The sequence below is a fragment of the Ixodes scapularis genome, unplaced genomic scaffold (genome assembly GCF_016920785.2).
Source record: "Ixodes scapularis isolate PalLabHiFi unplaced genomic scaffold, ASM1692078v2 PGA_scaffold0__279_contigs__length_252992795, whole genome shotgun sequence".
In the NCBI taxonomy this organism is placed as follows: Eukaryota; Metazoa; Arthropoda; class Arachnida; order Ixodida; family Ixodidae; genus Ixodes; species Ixodes scapularis.
Window position 1 is genome coordinate 27,929,107 of NW_024609835.1, and position 20,076 is coordinate 27,949,182.

A 20,076-nucleotide genomic window follows, 5' to 3' on the forward strand; every position below is an offset into this window, starting at 1 on the left:
GCCACATCGGAGCTCTCTGAACGCTGCGCATGCTCAGAGTGAACTCCCGCTTATGGCCTGAGGACACCCTTTTTATGTAGAGTAATGCTACATGCACGACGTCGTGCAGCTCAACCAGAAGTGGCTGTACGCACGACGCGCGTTAATGTTCTTTGATTGGACGACCCGAATCCTGGCCATAGTGGCAGAGCCTGGCTCTGCCAATAAAAATACTGCAGAGCCCCTCAAACAAATATTTTCGCCCCATCATGACCTAACCAACCTCGCAATTCACGAGCTTGCTCGTGAATATGCGACCAGAGTCGCGCATTATGCATGCAGCCTCACACATTCAGGAGCATGCTCGTGAATTGTAATTGGGTTTTAAATGTCAAGTTCACTTTTTTTTTTTTTTTTGAGGATGGGATTTGACTTGTTTTTATCGCTTATCAAGTTCATTCACCTCAACGGAGTGCGATTTCTCCTTGTGATTTAAAGGAAAATACTATATATATCACCGGAATAAAGCGATAAAACTCATGGATATATATGTTAACCGGAAGAAACTGAGAATCTCCTCCCCAGATAAAAACTGAAAAGGTATGCCATTTTGAAAACAATATAACTCCCGAAGTCCTAGGTATTAATGCTCTCAAACACAGTTAAAATCATAAACGTTCGGTTCAGCGTTCCTTTATGACTAAAAAAATCGACTTTTTTTCAGGCTGAAGCATCTTCGACTGCCACTGGATGGCACCAGGTGCTTCGAAGGAGTCAGCTTCCTCTCTGCCATGAAGCTGATGTACGCCACATACCTAAAGTACCCTGTTGAGCTGCTAGCAGCGTTGAAGTTTGTTTAGAGGTAACTATAGATGTGCCTTTCAGTTATGAAAATGTGCGCTGTGAATTTGCTTTGTAAAAATGTATCGTATGGACAGTCTAATTCCTTCAGGTGGTAGAATTGTCTAGTAGATATTGCATTTCATGAAGAAATAAATAGGCGATTTTTTTGTCTGGGAAGCAGCAATAACTGCTAAATACTTTTTGACAGCATTAATGACATAATAGGCCGTTAGGAATAAATTATGTAGCTAATCTGTTATCGTGTCCTTGCTAACATCCTAAGCAGTTTGGCATACTTTTGAATGATGGTGTGCTCTTCAACGTATTTCGGGCAAAGCCAATTTGGCTCAAAATTAGAAATTTCGAAGACTGTAATCGACTTATTTTTCGCAAGAACCTAATTTTCGCAAATCGCCTACAATTTGAAAAAAAAAAAAGGTTCCGCAAACAATTCTGGTAAAATGTAAACACATTGGAAACTATATTGAGATCCCACCGCATCGTGAAAATTAGAACCCGCAAATTATTCCAAAACTTCAACTTTGACCTCAATCGGGAAATATTGAGCCCTCGAAACATATTTCGTTTACATTATATAATATGGTACAAGTCAAAAAAGTTCAAATTCTGTTTTCATTTGGCAATGTGCAATGTTTCCGAAACTTATAGGAACACACCAACTGTTCATTACCTCATAAAAGTGCTAACTTGTCGGTGGCCAAACGACAACTATAACATGTTGCCTAATGCAACAATTTTGTGCGCTACGTCATGGATTGATGTAATCTCCAGAGGTAATACAGTAGCGTGTTCCTTTGGTGAGTACTGTATATATACAGGGCGTTTTTTTTTTTTTTGTCTTTCAGATATGTTTAAAGAAAGCCATGAAGCTACACTTATTCTTTTTCTGCAAGTGAGTTATACGCCAATGGGGACATTATGTGGGTTTCTAATCTTTGCGATTAGTCGGCTAATTAATTAAAATTTGTTAAATAACTTTTTAATTAGTGAAAATAGACATATGGTTCCAATTAGAAACTTGCTGAGCGTTATCGAAAACCACTAAATCAGTCATTTTTAGAAAGACTTTCAGCGCGTGAGAAGCGTAGTAGTGCATTTAAGTTACAACTCGTGGAGCACATACAAAGCTAGCTGTCGCGGTAAGGCGCCTGTGCGATTTTTCTGTCTCTTATTTAGCCCCAGCCTTGTACCTGCTCCACTAGTAGCTTCAGCGCACTGTTGCTCTTTTCACGCGCTCAAAGTCTTTCTAAAAATTACTGATTTAGGGGTTTTGGACGACGCTCAGCAAATTTCTAATTGGAACCATAGGACTATTTTCAGTAATTAAAAAGTTAATTAACGAATTTTAATTAATTATCCGACTTATCGCGAAGATTAACCACCCCCAAATGCCCCCTGGGCGTATGACTCACTCGCACAAATCGGATAAGTGTAGCTTTCATGTTGTTTTTTTTTTTTTTGTTAAACAAATCTGTAAGAAAAAAAACAAACAAAAAAAAAAAAAAACGCTCGGTGTAGCAGGCGCATAACGATTCCTCAAACGTATTGCAGTATTCCCATGTAGATATTAAGGGTTTCATTCAGCTTGGTCACACTTTCGCTGAGGCATTGTCAATTACATTAAACAAAGTGTCTAACTTTCGGCAGCAATTCGGAAAGAAATATGTTTTTAGAGCAGCATATTAGCGTTAGCATTTGTGTTTGTTTGGCTCGTTCAACAGCAACCTGGAACATGTTCTACCATGTTTTTGTTGAAACTTCGAACTAAGAAAGGCAAAGGCCTGATGTTAACGTGCTGCTTTCTAGACACCCTTATTCACAATTCGCTTGAAAATATTCGTTGCTCATATTAATTGGATGTGCTGCAGTAACTGCGTGACCTGCTTGGGAGGACCGTTTCTCTGTAAGTCATATTATTATGTTGCAATATAATGAAAGAATCAGGATGAATCTGGTATTCAGATATTTCGTCATATAGAACCAATACTAGAACTTGTGCATCCTACGGAGCATGCAACTTATATTTTAATCCGCCTTAGTATCGATCGGCTTCAAATACATGAGCCTTTCTGCTGCAGGGGCACACGAATATACCTGTGACCGGGCTATGCTTATCAGTTAGAATAAGTAATATGAACCAAAAGACATGAATGTTCAGCATTCTAATAATGGGTGTATCTCAAAACGTCCCATTCGCATTTGAACCTTGCACATTTCGTCCTATTCTCATTTGGTCCTTCTCGTTTGAACCTTCTCATAAAATCCGAATCATGTTTTTCGCAACTGGACCCATTCTCATTTTGCCCGTTCGCCCTACGACCGAATGGCATTACTTCGGCATGCTTCTAACGTTGTTATGCCTTCGCGGCTTTGTTGATGAGCCTTACCTTGCTTGGGCCCCCAACATACCATTAGGTATATGTTATCTGTAGAGGTGCGCACTGAGAATCGTACAATGACGCGTCCTTCCATTCCTCTAAGCAAACGAAAAAAAAAAAAAAACGATGAACATTTATTTTGGAAACTTTGTTTGAACAGAAATAGCATACATATTAGCAGTGGTTCTCAACCATTGATGTTTCGCGGACCCCTTGTAGAAAGGCGGAGATGATGGAGGACCCCGCTCGGGGTGAGGGGAATAGAAAGGTATAGGCTATCATGATAATGATTTAATAAATGAATATAACTAATTGCTAGTGTGAAGTAGACTTATCTCATTGACAAACCCACGAGAGTACTCACCCAAAAATTGGAACGTTTCTTAATGACGTGAAGAAAGACAACTAATATTGTCGTGCTTGACTGATAAGACATGGCTTCGCGGACCCCTATAGATGCCTTCGCGACCCCCATTTGAGAAACACTGCAATATAGAAGTGGTGGCATTGTCCCAGGTCGAGAGACCCCAAAAAACGTGACATTTCGGAATATGATCTGGCTGCGATAAATAGTTGGTCTGTTTTATTGTCAGCTAGTAGCTTTTCACGACGATCTCGACGCACTGCTAAAATCCTTGGCAGAGAGAGTATGCCTGTAGCGTGGCACACACACACACGCAAGCACAAAATATATCAATGTACTTATTAATATAACCCCCCAAAAAAAACGATTTTCGTATAGAATGAGTCAAGTGCGACGGGTCAAAGCGAGATATTTTTGAGAATGGCTGTTTTGAAAAGGGCCAGGTGAAAAGGGCGAAACGAGAGCGGACTCAAATGAGGAGGGTTGAAATGCGAAGGACGAAACGGGAAAGGACCAAATGCGCCAGGCCCAAGAGAGAAGATCTTTTTGAGAATGGTTGTTTTGAGAAGGGCCAAGTGAGAAGGGCGAAACGAGAACGGGCTCAAATGATAACCTCCCCCTAATAATAACCAGAATATTCTGCTTAAGCACTCCAGGCAAGTTTTTTTTGTAATATTGCATTTACTGGTACTGTGAATTCCTTTTTTTAACCGAAGTATCGTTGGGTACAACTTTACTAGCCAGGCGAGCTGGTTAATATGGCATTCTACAAACCGAGATGGAGGCTTCGAAGACATATGTTTCAATTGAGACGGATGTGTTCGTCCTTCTTTGTAGCCTCCGCCTCGGGTTGTAGAATGTTTTAGCGTTGTGTGCTGACACAAGATCCGAAATGTGTCCAGTTATTACTGAGAACTGATGCCAGTAAGCTGAATCATTTTTTTTTTTTTTTTTTTTTGTGTACAATCACAATTCTTCTTGATGCAAGGATCAGACTTGGAGGCTCATGGTGTGTGCACGGACTGTCCAAATTAGGGGCGTGTCTCGGCTTGAAAGTATACAATAGGCGAGGTTTAGAATTTGTCCAGATTGGATTACTAACCGATAGAGAAGTTAAAGAAGGAGCCAGGAACTCCTTAGCTTCTGTTATACATCCTCCTCTAAGAAATCCCACCCATTATTTATGTTATCTTTTTTTTTTAGGCGACTTGTGGCAATGAACCCGCAGGAGGGGTCCCGGCAGCCGTCAAGAAAAGTTGCTCTGGTGCATCTGAAGGCGCAGGGAGCCCTCCAAGAGTTCTCGAAGTTCCAAAAGAAGTGGAAAGAAACTTCGGTGCTTGTTTAGATTAATCTTTCTTTTTTATTGTTAATATTACAATTTGTTGTATAGGCCAAGATGGTTTTTTTGGAGATGTAGCATGTTAGCATAATTTTTGGTCACATTTTTTTAGGAGACTGCTCACTTTGATATTTTTTTTATGGCTGAGCTGCCCCCCAAGATATTTGCGGCATGAACTGTGTTTTTTTTTTTTTATTGTGTATCTGCTCTAGTCATTTAAAAGAAAAATAAATGTAAATATTTTTGAAGCAGCAAACTGTTCAGTCTTCTTTGCAATGGGTCCGTTGCTATGGGTTGGAACCAAAAGGACCAAGCGTGAACTTAGTTTGATAACGATTTTTTTACAAATGTTTATCTGCCTTTATCCCCGTCACTACATGTACAATGCTCTCTAAACTTGACGTAGCATGTGAACACTTTCTCATGGCATTCCTGGCTGTTCTATTGAGTATATATGTCACAGATTCATTGTTCTGTTTTCAGGATAGTGCTCGCATTAGATACGACAGTTCAAATATTCCATACATACAAGTTTGGGGAACATTTGCGCATTGCAGGTAATTTTATGTTGCAAAAACGTGCATCAAGTTGCGCCTGCAAACTGCCAGGACATCCCTGTTTTGCATGTCGCATATCAACTTTTTCAAGGAGGAGCTTGGCATGTGACATACAAAGCCCGGATGTACTCATGAATAGCGGCAGTAACATAAAATGGGGCGAGTACTATCACAAACAAGACTGAACTTTTTCCGTACGTACAAGAAATGTAACCTGTGTCGTTTTGGACGCATTGGAACATGTAATGTACTTCGTAAAAATGGTACATGTTCTGGCATGGCTTGCAACAGAACATGTGCTGCTGTGTGCCACGATGGTACCTTTCCTGTAGCATACAGTACTTGTTCCGTGATGATGGTGTATGGAACTTGTTGTGGCTGCCCATATAGCAACAACATGTCCCGTACTAAAGAAGTATGGAACATGTTCTGTAGTCCGGTAATACAGTACATGTTGTGGCAACAAGGTTAGCATGTATGCGTCCCATATTTTGACAGGAGTTTTTCTAACAGTGTAGGCTGTGACACCAGCATTCTGCATTGGCTATACACTGTAATGTTAGAACCAAGTTTTTCGTTTCTTCTGAATCATAACCGAAACACCCAAGTCAAAAGAAAGCTTTCTTAGACCGCTTCTTTAGCTCCGAATCTCGTAGAGGAGGTAGGCGCTCTTACTGGGCATGCGCACCGCCAGCTTTGTCTGCAAAATTCCAGGAATCATTTTCGGGCGCCGTAAGCTAGCAAGATGGTGGGTGTGGTTGCAGCTTTCGGTGCCTTGTCAGGTTACAGGAAAACGGAGTGCACCTACATTCTTTCTCTTAAATACAATAATTTATTTTTACGAGGACTACCATAATACGGGCGTATGAGAAATGAAAAGTAGTGGTTGCAGAACAGTTTTGAAAAATATCAAAATTTTCCCTGTTGCTTTCTGGGTAAGTGTACGAAAAAAGTAACGTGAAAGTAATTTGTAACGTAACGAGTAAAGTAATCCGTTACTTTTCAGCGAGAGTAATTTGTAACGGTAAACCATTAAACTTGAGGCTCGGTAATTTGTAGCTGTAATCCATTACATTTTTCAAGTAACGAGCACAAGTCTGCTACTATCCTTGCGGCAATAAAATCTGGGTGGCAAGGAGGGGAAAGGCGGGGTTAGGGTAGGGGGGTAGGGGACTGCATTTTTGCCCCTAAGGTAACATGACCATTGGGGTGAGATACCACTCGTCCTTCTCATTAGCTGAGCTGATTATATCATGTCTATTGATTAGTGGTCTGAGTGCATCATGGGGTGTTTATACGAATGAGGAACGTCAAGACCAATGGCACATTGCAAACTTCCTTTTTCGGCTGAAACATTTTAATTTCATTTGCGTTATTCCTACACTTTATCTATATCGCTCATTGACACTCCAAGCATTGCCCGCGAACTTAAACATAAATGTCTTTTTTTTTTTAGTTTGTATTCTTAATTCCCTGGAAGGAGGTGCGAGTGCACTTGAACTCGCATTTATTCGACCCCAAAATAAATAAAAACTAGAAGATAGAAATCCATGTGCGATCAATGAACAATCAGTTGTGCCAGTGTCTTTTATTTTTTTCGAGGACGGAAACACGCGTTTAGGCGTGCATGGACATAAATGTAGCACATGTGTACAACGAACGTGTACAGAAGATGCGCAACAATTACTTGCCTAACTCGGTCGATACGTAGTTGCGAGGCGCGCCCATCTTTCGACCCGTGCCTTGTGTTGTCATGCAAGTGGCTCGCACACGCCGTAACACGTACGCGCTGTCACGAGGACATTGTAGTTACACTCTAAAAAATGCCACGGCGTCTACTTACCTGCAAAGCACTCAAAGAGCACATCTCAGCTATCTACGAACTCAGCTCACCTAATGATGAGGCGGAACATCTGTTCAGACTTCGACAATTAGTCTGCGCTGTGCCATTACGCAATGCAAGCATGACGCTTTGCATTGCGTAATGCCACAGCGCAGACTTTATTTTTAGGTCTAAACAGATGTTCTGCTTCATCATTCGCTGAGCAGATAACCTAGATCGCAGAGATTGCCTCTTTGCTTAAGAAAGCTTAAGAAACGCTAGAGTGGCTTGAGGCATTAACGCTCCTGGTTTTGTGATTGGTTCTAAGGTGTTCCTCTCGGCAAAATACAACGATCTGATTGCCCGTGGAGCAATAATGAAAAGCTCGGGACTCGCCACATTCCGGCTTCCTTGAGCTGCCAGTGACTACAAAAACAACTTCAAAGCTATCCTTCTGGAAGCGTCATAGTGACAGCCTATGCGGAGGGAATGTTCGTCTGCTTTGTGCACTCCAAAAAATATCAGTGCGTCTACTTTCACGCACAACACTGGGCGAGCCAATCACCGCAGCTTATGGAGACAGCTCAGCGAATGACGATGCCGAAACATATGTTTAGACCAAAAAGCGTTGTCTGAGTTGTGACATTAGGCAATGCAAGCGTGGCATTTTGCATTGCTTAATGTCACAACTCAGACTGCGTTTTTTTGGTCTAAACATATGTTTCGAGATCATCATTCGCTGAGCTGCTTCCGTAAGTCGCGGTGATAGGCTCTCCAAGTGTTGTGCGTGAAAGTCGACGCACAGACTTTTTTCAGCGCGCGCACAGGGGTTGCGATGATGTCAGAACGCCAAACACTTTTTGCCTGATTGCAAAAAAAACATAGGGGTAGACCTCGAGGCATCTAGCATTGAGGTCTGCCCACTATCCTTCCTATCAAAGCCAATCAGTGCTCGGCGTCGCTCTGCCGTCACCGCGACTCCTCCGCAAGAAGCAGACGACTTGCTCCCCGTATATGTTTCTCCAGGAGATTTTGTTCTGTCTCTTGGGGATGCTCTATTCGTCAGGTCCAGCCGCCCTGCAGCCTTCCAACAGGTCCCTTGTCCCCCTCGATTCGCAGTCGCCCTGCCCATACATCATACAAAAGACACGGAGTTTTTCTGCAGACACGATGACAGAATTATCCGCGGTCCTGCCTCAAGCTTCTTCGAAACACGTGTTTGCTTCGCGCGTATGTTTGCTACGGAGATCTCCGCGGAGAGCTTTTGTATAGTAAATGGGATCGCCGTAAACGGAAGAAACGCTTCTCAGACAGGGTCTGTCTGCATACTGTCATTTGTGTGATGTGGTAGCGGTCGGACCGCGGTTCTAAAGGTTGACACACCTGTTATTCTCTAATCTGTCTTTGACGGGCCTCGCAGACCAAGAGCTGCAGACGATCCGTCCGTTCGGAGCCGACCGCAAGAGCGAATCCATATCGGAGGAGAACATGGTGCCCATCATCGTGTGCCTCGCCATCATGTTCGTCGGCATGTGCGTCGCGCTGCAGCTTTTCAGCAGGTGCGTAGAAGTCCCACCATTGACACCCCATCTATACGCAAGTTCTGTAAATGGAAACTTGAGGAATGCCCGCACGTTCGCTAAATGCATTTGAAACCTACGTCAGTTGCATCGTTTGAGTCATCACGATCGGTATTAAAAGCTTGAGATATCTTGAAAAAATATTATTATAAACGTTAAAAAAAAATGTTTCCACAAAATTTTTTTTTATATTGAGTTTACATTGCAGTTAAAAATTAATATACCTCGTCTTTTTTCATTAGCTGAGTTGATCGAAAAAAATATTCGTCATTGACGATCTGAGCGTATTTTCTGTAGCGTACTTTTGTACGTATTTTGTTCAGACAAGTCAATTTAAATTACTTCCAAAAGATACAATCTTTAGAAGGAAAACTTGGCCCTCCACGTATGGATACGTAATGTCCTTGCGTTTACTTTCTGCCGATCCGGAGGCGAGCCAATAAATGCAATATATAAAGCGTCGCTAGACTGGTGACGCGGCTACAAAGACGTTTCTCCTGAAAATGAAATTCTGTGATCGCCAAAAATGACGATAATGACATGCCATTTTTTGTGTCACATCACCAACTTCATCTCTTTTGTCCGGCATCATTTTTTTGGTCCTGTCCTGAGCCAAGCTACCTTAATACAGGCTGCTAAAAAAAAAAATAAAGCGGTTTTCTTTTGGACACAAAAATAAATTACGCGTCGTCGAAAGTTCATTTTCCGCCCAAATGCGGAAAATGAACTTTCGAACTAGCTGTTCGAAACAGATGCCAAAGTTTCAAAACTGACCGTTATTTTACTAACCTCAGTTTTTATTTTAACTTTTTACAGGGAAAACGAAGGTCGACGGAGTCCTCAAATACATGGAGTTTAATCACGCCAGTTATTAAGAATGGGCCTAATTTTTCTATTAAACTTCTTACAAAATCAGCTATAAATTTTAGTAAGTTAATGGTTACTTCCGAAACCTTGGCTTCTGGTTTGGACCGCTAGCGCTACATTTGAGCGGAGGCTATGCGTCGTTCAATTCTGCGGAATAAACAAAACTGTAATATTTTTTTTTTTCTGGGGGCGGGAAGGGGGGGGGGGGGCGCGAAGGGGGGGGGGGGGGGGCGGGAAGGAGGGGGGGCGGGAAGGAGGGGGGGGGAGGGCGCGCTGTACATTTTGGGGATTGATTTTCTGCGTGTCTTGAAGGAGACACCACGACCTTTTTTTGACCTTTATGAAATGCCATCTCTAAAGAAAAACGCTCCTACAAAGGAATGACAGAGGAAACCAGACATGAAACGCTCGACGCGCGCTGGTGGCGCTCTCGTGCAGGGCCCGGTTCCGGAACCAGCGGACCATCTTCAACACCCCGAATGCGCGGCTGACCCCCCTCAAACTGGGCAGCGGCAAACGTGGCAAGCGCAGGGCCAGTCACGTCAGTCTGCCGGGAGGCTCCAGGCGTCCCAGTGCGTGCTCTCAGCTTTCGCCTTCGAGAGCAGGTAAGAATCTTGGACCCCTGGTCCGTATAGACCTATTGTTGTTCTCGATGGTGTATGATGCTCAGGGTACGTGTATGCGCCAACGGAGACGAACACGAATAAGGGGACAGAGAGAAGCGCTTGTCCGTGCCCCTTTCTCAGTGTTCGTCCTCGTTTAGCGCATACACGTTTTTCCAGTGTCTATAGACAGACGCGATGCTTACAAAGTATCCCGCGTTTTCCCACAATATGTGGGGGCGTTGCGTGTGCGCGGAAACCAGATTCGAGTGAGACGAAGTCTATGCGCATGCGCCATACTGACACCAGCGCTACCGCAGCGGCATGACGTCGGAGCCGCTTTTTTGGTCTATATATAGACCTTTGCAAAAATCGCCTTCTGCACGCTGCCATCCTTGTCTGCTGGGCCATGGAACGCCTTCTGAGCATGCGCTGTTGTTCCGCTGTTAGGCATATTGGACTCTGCGCATGCGTCCACAGCTCAGTGACTCAGCATTTTTCGCTGGGGTGATAAGCGATGCTAAGGCTTGTACTCCACCTCGCCGTTCGCCCTCCCGAGGACAAACGAAGAACTAGAGGAGCGGAGACGGCAGCGGAGAAGGTAATAGGGTCTATCGGCCTTGGTGCTGCTGCTACTGCATGGTTCTGGCCGGCGTGTTCATGCAACAAGAAGATTTAAGAAAGAAAAAAAAACGAGCCCGTTCAATTAGGAAGGAAAGGACTGAGCGTTTTATTTAGACACGCATATATATGTCCAGGGTTGGACCGCTCTCTCAGCTCCAGGGCTTGAGTATGTATGGAAGAGCTTGCAGTGTTGCTTGAGTTCCGACCGCTAGCTCGGAGAAGTCCGAAAGCTGACGGTCATTACTTGGGTACTGGCTGCAGGTTCTACATCGTAGGTTGCCTTCTGCGCCGCTAATGGAGTGCTTGAGGTGTTCCGTCATTAGAATTCTAGTATGCACCCTGCGCACTCTAGTCGAGTCTTTTCTGTTTAACATATAAGAAGGGCTGTTTAGTAAAGGTTTTCTTTCTCTGGGATCGCTGAGCGTCCTGATTATCTGTTTGTGCAGAAAGGTCCTATGAATGAAGGGGTCATAGAATTGGGGTCATGGATAAAGGTTGTCTAGATTGGGGTTTCCCCGGACAGGCTCGTGGGCGAGTTCGTTCCCCTCATTTCCCTGGTGCCCCTGTTTCACTTTGGGGTTACCATGGTATTGTTATGGTTGGCCATGGTGTCTGATAGCACAGCCACAACGTTGGACTGCAGAATGTTGTCTTTGTAGTTGCGTACAGCTCCCTATCTGTCTGTTCTAACTGTAAGATGTCCCCCTCGGCAGCGTCTTCTTTGATGGCTTCTGCTATGGCTAGGGTTTCTCGACTGGTGGCAGATGGTGCATCTTTATGGCTGTATGTTGTTTTCTTTTTTTTTTCTGGACCCACTAAAGCGGTCGTGTCTCTCTTGTTCTTGGGGTCGTGGGTGGCATCCGTGTTGCAGTGGGTTGTGGGGTTCTTGCTCTACGGGGATTCGTCGTCTGATTTCGCTTCTCTGTTTTTGGTTTGTGTTGGGATTCATGTTCTGGGGAGTGAACTTGGTGTTTACTCGGGGTTCCATGGTGGTGTCAGGTCTGGTATGGTTGGTACGTCTTGGGTTTCGTGCCCTAGTTCTTGTAGGATTCTCCTGACTTGTTTAGACGTCTGGAGTCTTTGATACTGCGCGGTTCCACGCTCAGCAGCCAGAAATCTATGAGACAAATTAAAGATGCAGTAAACACACCTATCGAGGAGCTCATCAAGCACCATAGCCCTGACTAAAATTATGATTTTGTGAAAAGGATCACACAAGATGTTCATATCCACTACAAGCACGAATGGTCCCGAGTCTTCCAGTAGTATCATTTCAGGGTTGTCATTTATTCCAACATTTGTTATAAAAAAAATATGCTCAATGCGATCCCTGTAGCCGTTTGCACAGTGTACCTGTCGGTAGGAACTGCGCGCAGAGAAGAGAACCAGCGTTTAATGGCTTGTGTGACAACCGATGCCAAGGCCCTTGCTGCTACAAGAGAGGTTCTTATTATGGGTGACTTCAACGGACACGTGCATGAACTGGATGGACTGGAGGACGAGAATGGACGAATGACAATGCAGATGGCCGAAGATAACGCTCTGGAGATAGTCAATCTTAGAGCCTCATGTGAAGGGCAATATACGAGGAGTGCCCGTGGAAGCAAAACTTGCATTGACTATGCCTTGGTTTCACAGAACCTGGCCCGCTACCTTGTCCACGCAAACATCGATGAAGCTGGTGACCATAGTGTTGGGAGCGACCACAACCGAATAAGGTTACAGTTCTCAAATGCCAACACGACAACTAAGAAAACAAAAGCCCTCTCGGACAGGCGGTTTCCGGCTATCCCCAACGGCAGCTGAGAAAGTTATGGAGGAGTGCGAGAGCAAGAGGGTGAGTGCGTCTGGATACGCAGAATATGTGGACGAATTAAGGCACCTCATCAAGCAGCATTCTACAAAAGAACGAGGTGGACGACGACCAAGAAAGCGATGGTGGGACGCGGAAGTACAAGCCGCTATCAGATTGCGACAAGAGCTGAACAGGGAGCACCGCACGGTCCTTCTTGGCGGCCAGAGTGGCAAAGTTCCTTTAAAGTGGCATGCGTACCAACTCCAGAAGCAAGCCGCAAAGCAACTTGTCCAGGAGAAAATGGCTCAGGCTGACATGGTCACAATGAGAGAAATTAGTGCAAGCGGAAGAGATGCACCTAGGAAGTTCTGGAGGTACCTAGGAACTCTCAACGGAAGGGAGCAGTGCCTCACTATCCTAGACGAAGACACAAGGCACCCAACAGAGCGACTGGGACAATGTCTCACAGATCATTTGGTAGAGGTGTTTTCACCTCCGGAAGCGGCACCGCTAAAGGATTTAAGCCCGACGGAAGGTACGGCCTTGACGCCGGATGACGCTACCTGTGTAACAATCGGGAGGGTGTCCCTTATACGCGCACTGGCACATATTAAGAACAACACCGCCCAAGGCTTACACAAGATTCCGGCAAGTGTGCTTAAGGCGTTGGGGAGGGAGTCCAGGGATCAGCTGGCGGACATCTTCGAGAACATTCTGTCTGGGACAGATGGGATTCCTCGAGACTGGAGGGGTGGTCGGGTCGTACTGATTCCTAAAAACAGATGTGATCGTCATTATCTTCGACACTACAGACCCCTGACCGTAAAAAGTACGGTGTATAGGACTTTCGCTTACATCATGAACGAGCACAGGACCGCATGGGCGGAGGAAGAGGGTTTACTGACGGAACTCCAAGGAGGCTTCCGAGGGGGGCGCCGATTGGAAGATCACGTGTATACCCTTACACAATGTATTGAGGTGGCCCGAAGGGAGAAAAGGAATCTTATCTGTTGCTTTCTAGACATCGCGAATGCCTACGATAGCGTCGCATATGCCCTGCTCGTTCGTCAACTCCAGGATTTTAACATGCGACCGGAGTGGACAGCGCTCATCTACCGTCTTTACGATGGTAACACGGTTAGAACCCAACTCGGTGAGGGTACGTCTGAGGAGGTGCTGGTGACGAGGGGCTTGCGGCAAGGATGCCTACTATCTCCGCTCTTATATATGCTCTACGTGACCACTCTAGAGAGGCAGCTCATCTGATCAGGGCTGGGCTTTTCTCTAACTCACCTGGAGTATGGCGAGACCGTCAACTGGGTTCTGCCGGGACTAACTTATGCAGACGATGTGGTACTTACTGCGGCATCAGTGTCTGAAATGCAACAACTTTTTGACATATGCACTCATGAGGCTATCGAGCTTGGCTTGAGATTCAACGCGGGCAAGTCAGCGGTGGTTGTGTTTTCAGGCTCCTTCGAGCCAACACTCGGCAGCCTTCGCCTCGGCGCATGCGATATGTGCCAATACTCGGCTCATATAAGTACTTGGGCATCACACTGTCAAATGCGGCAGACTACCTACAAGTCCACCACACTTATCTTCGCCACGCAGCCACACGAGGAGCCAACATTCTCCGTAAGCGAAGCCTTTGGAGCTGCAATCAGTTCATTTTGTCCCGGGAGCTCTGGAAAGCGGTAGTAGTACCTGGACTGACATTTTCAAATGCCGTAGTATGCGTTCCCGGTGATGTCCCAGCCCATATGGAACGCCGACAGAGAGAGATTGGACGCCAGGCATTGGGCTGCCACGGCGGGGTCGCCAACGAGGCAGTTCAGGGAGAGCTGGGCTGGTCCTCCTTTGAGGCTCGGGAGGCAACCAGCAAAATTACCTACTACGGGCGTCTTCGCCATATGGACGGCTGCAGGTGGGCCAGGAGGTTGTTTATGTACACTCACCTGACGGGGCTGCGGACACGCTGGCAGAAGCGCCTTCATCAACTTGAGCACAAGTATGGCCTTTTTTATGACCCCGTTGAAGCGTCATCAGAAAGGGAATGGGCGTCAGAGGTTAAGAAGAAAGTCCGTGACAACGACGCCCAACAATGGCTTTGAGACGCAAAAACAAAGTCGACGCTCTAAGTGTACCTGAACCACAAAACAACCATCGCATCGGAAGCACTGCTGTACGACAACAGCCTGGGCAGCCGCTTGTTGTCATCGGCGCGCGTCGGGGCCCTCCGGACACTAGTTTACAGATACCGGTTTGATGCTACGATGACCTCGAGCGCGTGTCGGGTCTGCGGAGGCTACGATGAAACGGTGGAGCACGTTGTGCTAGATTGTGCGGGACTTCAGCCGTCCCAGTGCCCACGCCTGCAGAGCCCCTTAGTGCTCGCTGAGGCGTTGGGCTTCACAATTACTGAAATCGGGCGCAACCAAGCAGACTACTCTGATGCACAAAGCTCTGCAGCTACGCAGATGAAGGGGCCTTCTAGCGGCCGGCACAGGCTTGTAGTGGCCACTAAACGAAGACTTGAAGATTGGTGGAATAAGATCCACCTCAGAGGGCATTAAGACCTCCTCGCTCGCAGGCTTGGGCACGAACTTAGTTTGCGCTCGCCCGTTTCAAAGGGAACAAACCGCATCCTCATCATCACTTCATCATCATCATCATCATCGATTTTAAAACGTGCAGGTCAATCATAGAGTAAGTATGGTACCTATCCCATCAAACAAAGTGATATACGAATACAGATATCTGGAGAAAGAGATCTTTAATTATCAAAAAACGCGAGCCACATACCAGTCAGAATCTAAAATTTTTGCCTGAACGTTTCATGACAGCATGAGATCTGAGGCACGCGCTAACAATAAAAATTACCAAAACCATTGTACTATGATATGTTATTAACTTCTGCCCTGCGCATTGTATGTAAAAGCTTATAAACTCTAAAAGCTGGTTCAGACATTTCCGTCTGAACATGACGGACAGCGCTACGACCCCTGCTGTTTCACAACACCTCCTTGAACGGACATCGATTGCCATGATAACCACCTTGTCATACACATAACGTTCGCAACACAGCCCTTAACACTCAATTTTCAAACACGAATGTCTAATACAGCCTTCAGTTAAACAAAAAAATTAATCTTATTTCTGGCATTGTTTGACGTTCTAGGAGTGGTAATTTTCCTGTCAGAAGCGTCTGCGTTTCCGAAGAGGCAACGATTCAATCCCGCAGAAACATAGGATCGATCTGCGAATGTAGATCATAGACTTGTCGAGATTGTGCTGGTTCTCCTGAGCGTTTTATGACAAGCGAAGCGCCCAGAGCCGCTCACCGGTCGATATGCCATCATCTGTTACCTCTCCCACGTGAATGTGTACACCAGAAATATCTACTGTTTTGTGTCTTCAAAATAAAGGCAATATTTTTTTGTTTGTTTCAGGCTTAGTTTCGGTAGTCAGCTAACGCGTAACACATACAACATACATTTACTAATATTTTTTTCTTAATTTGCTTCGTTTACCTTAACGCGTTTTGCGCCGTGCTTATGGCTGTGAGCCTGTATCTACCATAAAGACAATCACATTATTTCCATCACGGTGGGTAATCTCCCTAAAACAAGAACAGAACACCAAAATGAGTCTCTACGTCGCTAGGTCGTACAAATATTGATTTTTAAATCCAATAATATTTCCGTTCGGAAAGCGACGGATTTCCCTTCGTTTGAAAATATAAAAAAATAGAAACAGGTTTCTGGTTTGTTTTCAGTTATTAACAGTCGTAATATTTAGAAACTCCCGACTCGCATCGAGCAAAAGCTCTCGAGTTGCATTTTTATATCGCGTTATGCGAGTCGATCCTCATTAAACATTATGCGCCCAAAATCTTTCTTTTTTTTTTCGTCGGCTTTTTAGCGAACGCGGAAAGACGCTTCATTCGCGCGGCTAATGAAGACAAATTCGATCCTATATATCAAGCGCCAGCTTATAAATTGTGCGACCGGGAATATTTTTTCCGTAATGTTTTTTTTATTTGTTTTTCTCGGGTCTACCTTTACGAGACTCACTTTAGTGGAATTCAAGGAATAACAAAGACACAAAAACAAAGCCGCGTCACTTCCAAAGAAAACAAAATCTCTTATTGTTTTGGTAACACCAAACCTGTGGGAGCAGCTGCGATGTGTTGTTTATCGCCTACTCTTCCGTTAATAAACTAAAGAAAACAGCCTCAAGAGTCGCTTTGGTGCACACAGCTGATAGCTAGTAGCTACATCAAAAGTTTTGCAGCTCTGATACGATATTTTTGTTTTGTTTTTTGTTTTTATTCTTAGACTGGAGTACCTAGCTCTTTGCTTGATTCTTCAAGAGGAGTCTTGTGCAATATTGTAGGATTCACCTTTACCTTTCCCGCTCACCATCGATCTTTGTCTTAAGGCTGAAAGACTGGGCGCCCCAAGAGGAACCACCGCGAGTTCGGAGAAGAAAAGAGCGTTCCTCGGATGGGCCAGTTTTCTTTCTTTGGGTTCACTCTCGTTCCTCTGATGTTGATCAAAATGTACCAACATCGATCCCAGAGGTACTCCCTCGAGACCGTTAGTTTCGTCTCTTTCCGTTTTCGCTTTCCAATGTTCCTTCCGATTGTTTTTTTTTCTTTTTTGTGTTGTCAACTCTTCGTTCTCTGAAGGACCGTCTTCTATTTTGTTTTTGCTATTATGTCGCAGTAGTTAGTAATATTTATTTTTTTGCTTCAATTCAAAATTCAATTAAGGTCGTCGTCGCGAAGTGCGCTGTCGTCGAGAGATTTGGAAAATATGAAAATAGTCGCCGTCGTCTGAACGAAGGGCTTTGAATATCCTTACTTTTAAAGGGTTGACATCAACTCCGTTTGAGTTCAATTACAAGCGGCCGTTTTTTTTTTCGCTCCGACTAAAATTTCCGATATTGTGATGTCTCACGTTTTAGAGACATTGTCTGGATATTTTCACTTTTGCCTATATCCCTGATCTCAAGACTCGCAATCACGCTGGCAGAGAAAGAGTATTGCTTCGATCGCCTAGCTTAAGCAGGACTGCGCGGCACTGGTTCGGCGTAATCTCATAGACGCTGTCGCATTTCAAAAGTTGGGACGACGAAAGTACCGTATTTTATATTTTTCTTTACTTAAATTTATAAGTGGTGGTTTAAAAGAGACATAACATATATTCGATTACAAACACCTTCCACCAATGCCACAACGCAACGGTTTGAAGACATCTATGCGACGTGCAAGCTTCATCAGCTCTTTGCGGACCTTGTGCGTCTGTGGATTCTCCAAATGCTCTATCGCGCTTTTGTATCTCCCCAATTTCAGCCAGTCTTGTACCCGTTACTAAAAAAAAAGACAGTGCAGAACACAGACCTATGTGCCGAGGCAAATCCGAATCAAAACAACCCGTAGAGAGGAAAAGAGGCACTTTTGACAGCTGTACAGTCAAAACGTCGGTGATCGCGTTGACCTCCTAAACCTCCTGGTATCTTGGTATATTTTTTTAAAGTTGTTTAGGGGTCAAACAAAAGTGAGCAACGTTGGTGCAACATAGACGAGCGACACATTGGCACACAGAGCAATTTGTTACGTAAAAGAACTCAACTCAATGATGTTAGCCATTTCGGAAACATATAACTGATTACTTGTATAGTTGATTTTAGAAAGATGGTAATTGAATGACAGCGAACGTTACAACATAAAAAAGTAATTGAAGCGTTAAATAGTTATTATCAAATGTAATTGATTACGAGTAATCAGTTACTTGTAACTCATTACGTACAGATCTGGTCTCAGCCAATGACAGTGCGCGTTTGGCTGCCCCGTCATCGCGACTTCTTTCCGCACTCTTATTGTTGCCCGTTTATTGGGGTGCCTATCCTTGCCTTTTGATGCTCCAGAAACCCGTTGTGAAACACTTTTTCTCCGCATAAGGATTTGTTTGCGTTTACCTCACTACAGAGCACGCGAAAAGACCGCCGCTACTCTTTACGGGGGAGGCATACACTCAACAGACATGCAGTGCTGATACAAACCAATATGGTTACACCAAATCGTTAGCATGCGCAGTTAGGTGTAAGTACCACTCGTTCCTCTGCACTTCTCGCTGCGAACAGTGACAACAGTATGAGATATTGGCAAAATAATGTTGTTGTGTTTTGTATTTTCGTTAAAGACTCAAATTGTGTTCTCGTTACATTACCCTGTTTTCACCTCTACCACTGCTGCCGCGTCCCACACACAAGCCTTATTGGCGTATGTGAGAATTGAGTTGTAACGCGTAAAGGAAAAAAAAAGCAACGTAATGAATTGTATTGCATCGTAAAAGAGGACTACGTGTCTACTTTCCGGCCTGTCACGTGGCGGTCCAATTAATGGCATCCAAAAAATGTCGATAGTTGTAGTCAAGCTTAAAAAACGCAAGAAGCATATTTATGCTGCTTTCATCGTAATTTGCTATTCGGCCATCAAATAATGCCGCAATTTCGTTGGTTGTAGAGCGGTAATAAGATTCTTAGGAATCGCGCTCTTTTTTTATTTTTAGTCACTCAGAAGACGATTGCATTTTCGTAAATGTCATCTGCGCAGGGCCATTACGCGAGCGAAATGTCACATCCATTATCCTTAGGCGTCTATATGTCCTTCGCAAGGTATAATCATATCAAATTCAAACAAAGCATTCAGTCCCCGTCTCCGTAGGCGGTATTTGTTCTCTAATTATTCGTTTGCTCGTTTTAAGATAAGGTACAGCGATCTCATGTGGTTCTTTGAGTTCCTAGGATCAGTATATCATCGACGTGGGAAACTATGTGTGGGTGGCGGCATTTTTGTTCCTTTTGTTGCATGCGATTTGCTGCTGGGTACGACTGCTCTTGCAGCTCCTCCTCTGCAGAGTAAATACCGTGGACTCACAACGTTAATAAACCACTATTCCTAAGCCTCCACCCATGGTACCACTTCGTCCAAGTACGGTATGCTAGTCTAAAACTATTCACTAGGTGCGAGCAAAAAAAAAAATAATAAAACGTTCTAAAATTGTGTGTGTGTTTGTGTTTTTTTTTAAATTTCATAACCAGAGTCGGTCATGGAACAGCGCACGCCGTAACACCGAATACGCACCGTGCCCGTATCAACCGGGCCGCGCAGTTGTACAGCCTTATCCAGTGAGGCGAAACATATGGCCATGAAACGTGTGGACAAGAAGGATTAGCAATTGTATGGCAGGGACATTGTTTCTCGCAAACTGACGGGATTGGTTTTCAGAGGCTACA

The 20,076-nt window shown here is 44.6% G+C and overlaps 1 protein-coding gene across 1 annotated transcript in view; it reads left to right on the forward strand.

Moving 5' to 3' along the window:
• The window catches only part of LOC121047616, a 215,178-nt gene that overhangs the window by 188,965 nt on the left and 6,137 nt on the right, over nt 1-20,076 (forward strand). Inside the window, exons 4-5 of the mRNA XM_042291585.1 lie at nt 8,724-8,862; nt 10,189-10,355. Of these exons, the coding sequence (XP_042147519.1) occupies nt 8,724-8,862; nt 10,189-10,355 (306 nt within the window). The remainder of the gene's footprint in view (nt 1-8,723; nt 8,863-10,188; nt 10,356-20,076) is intronic.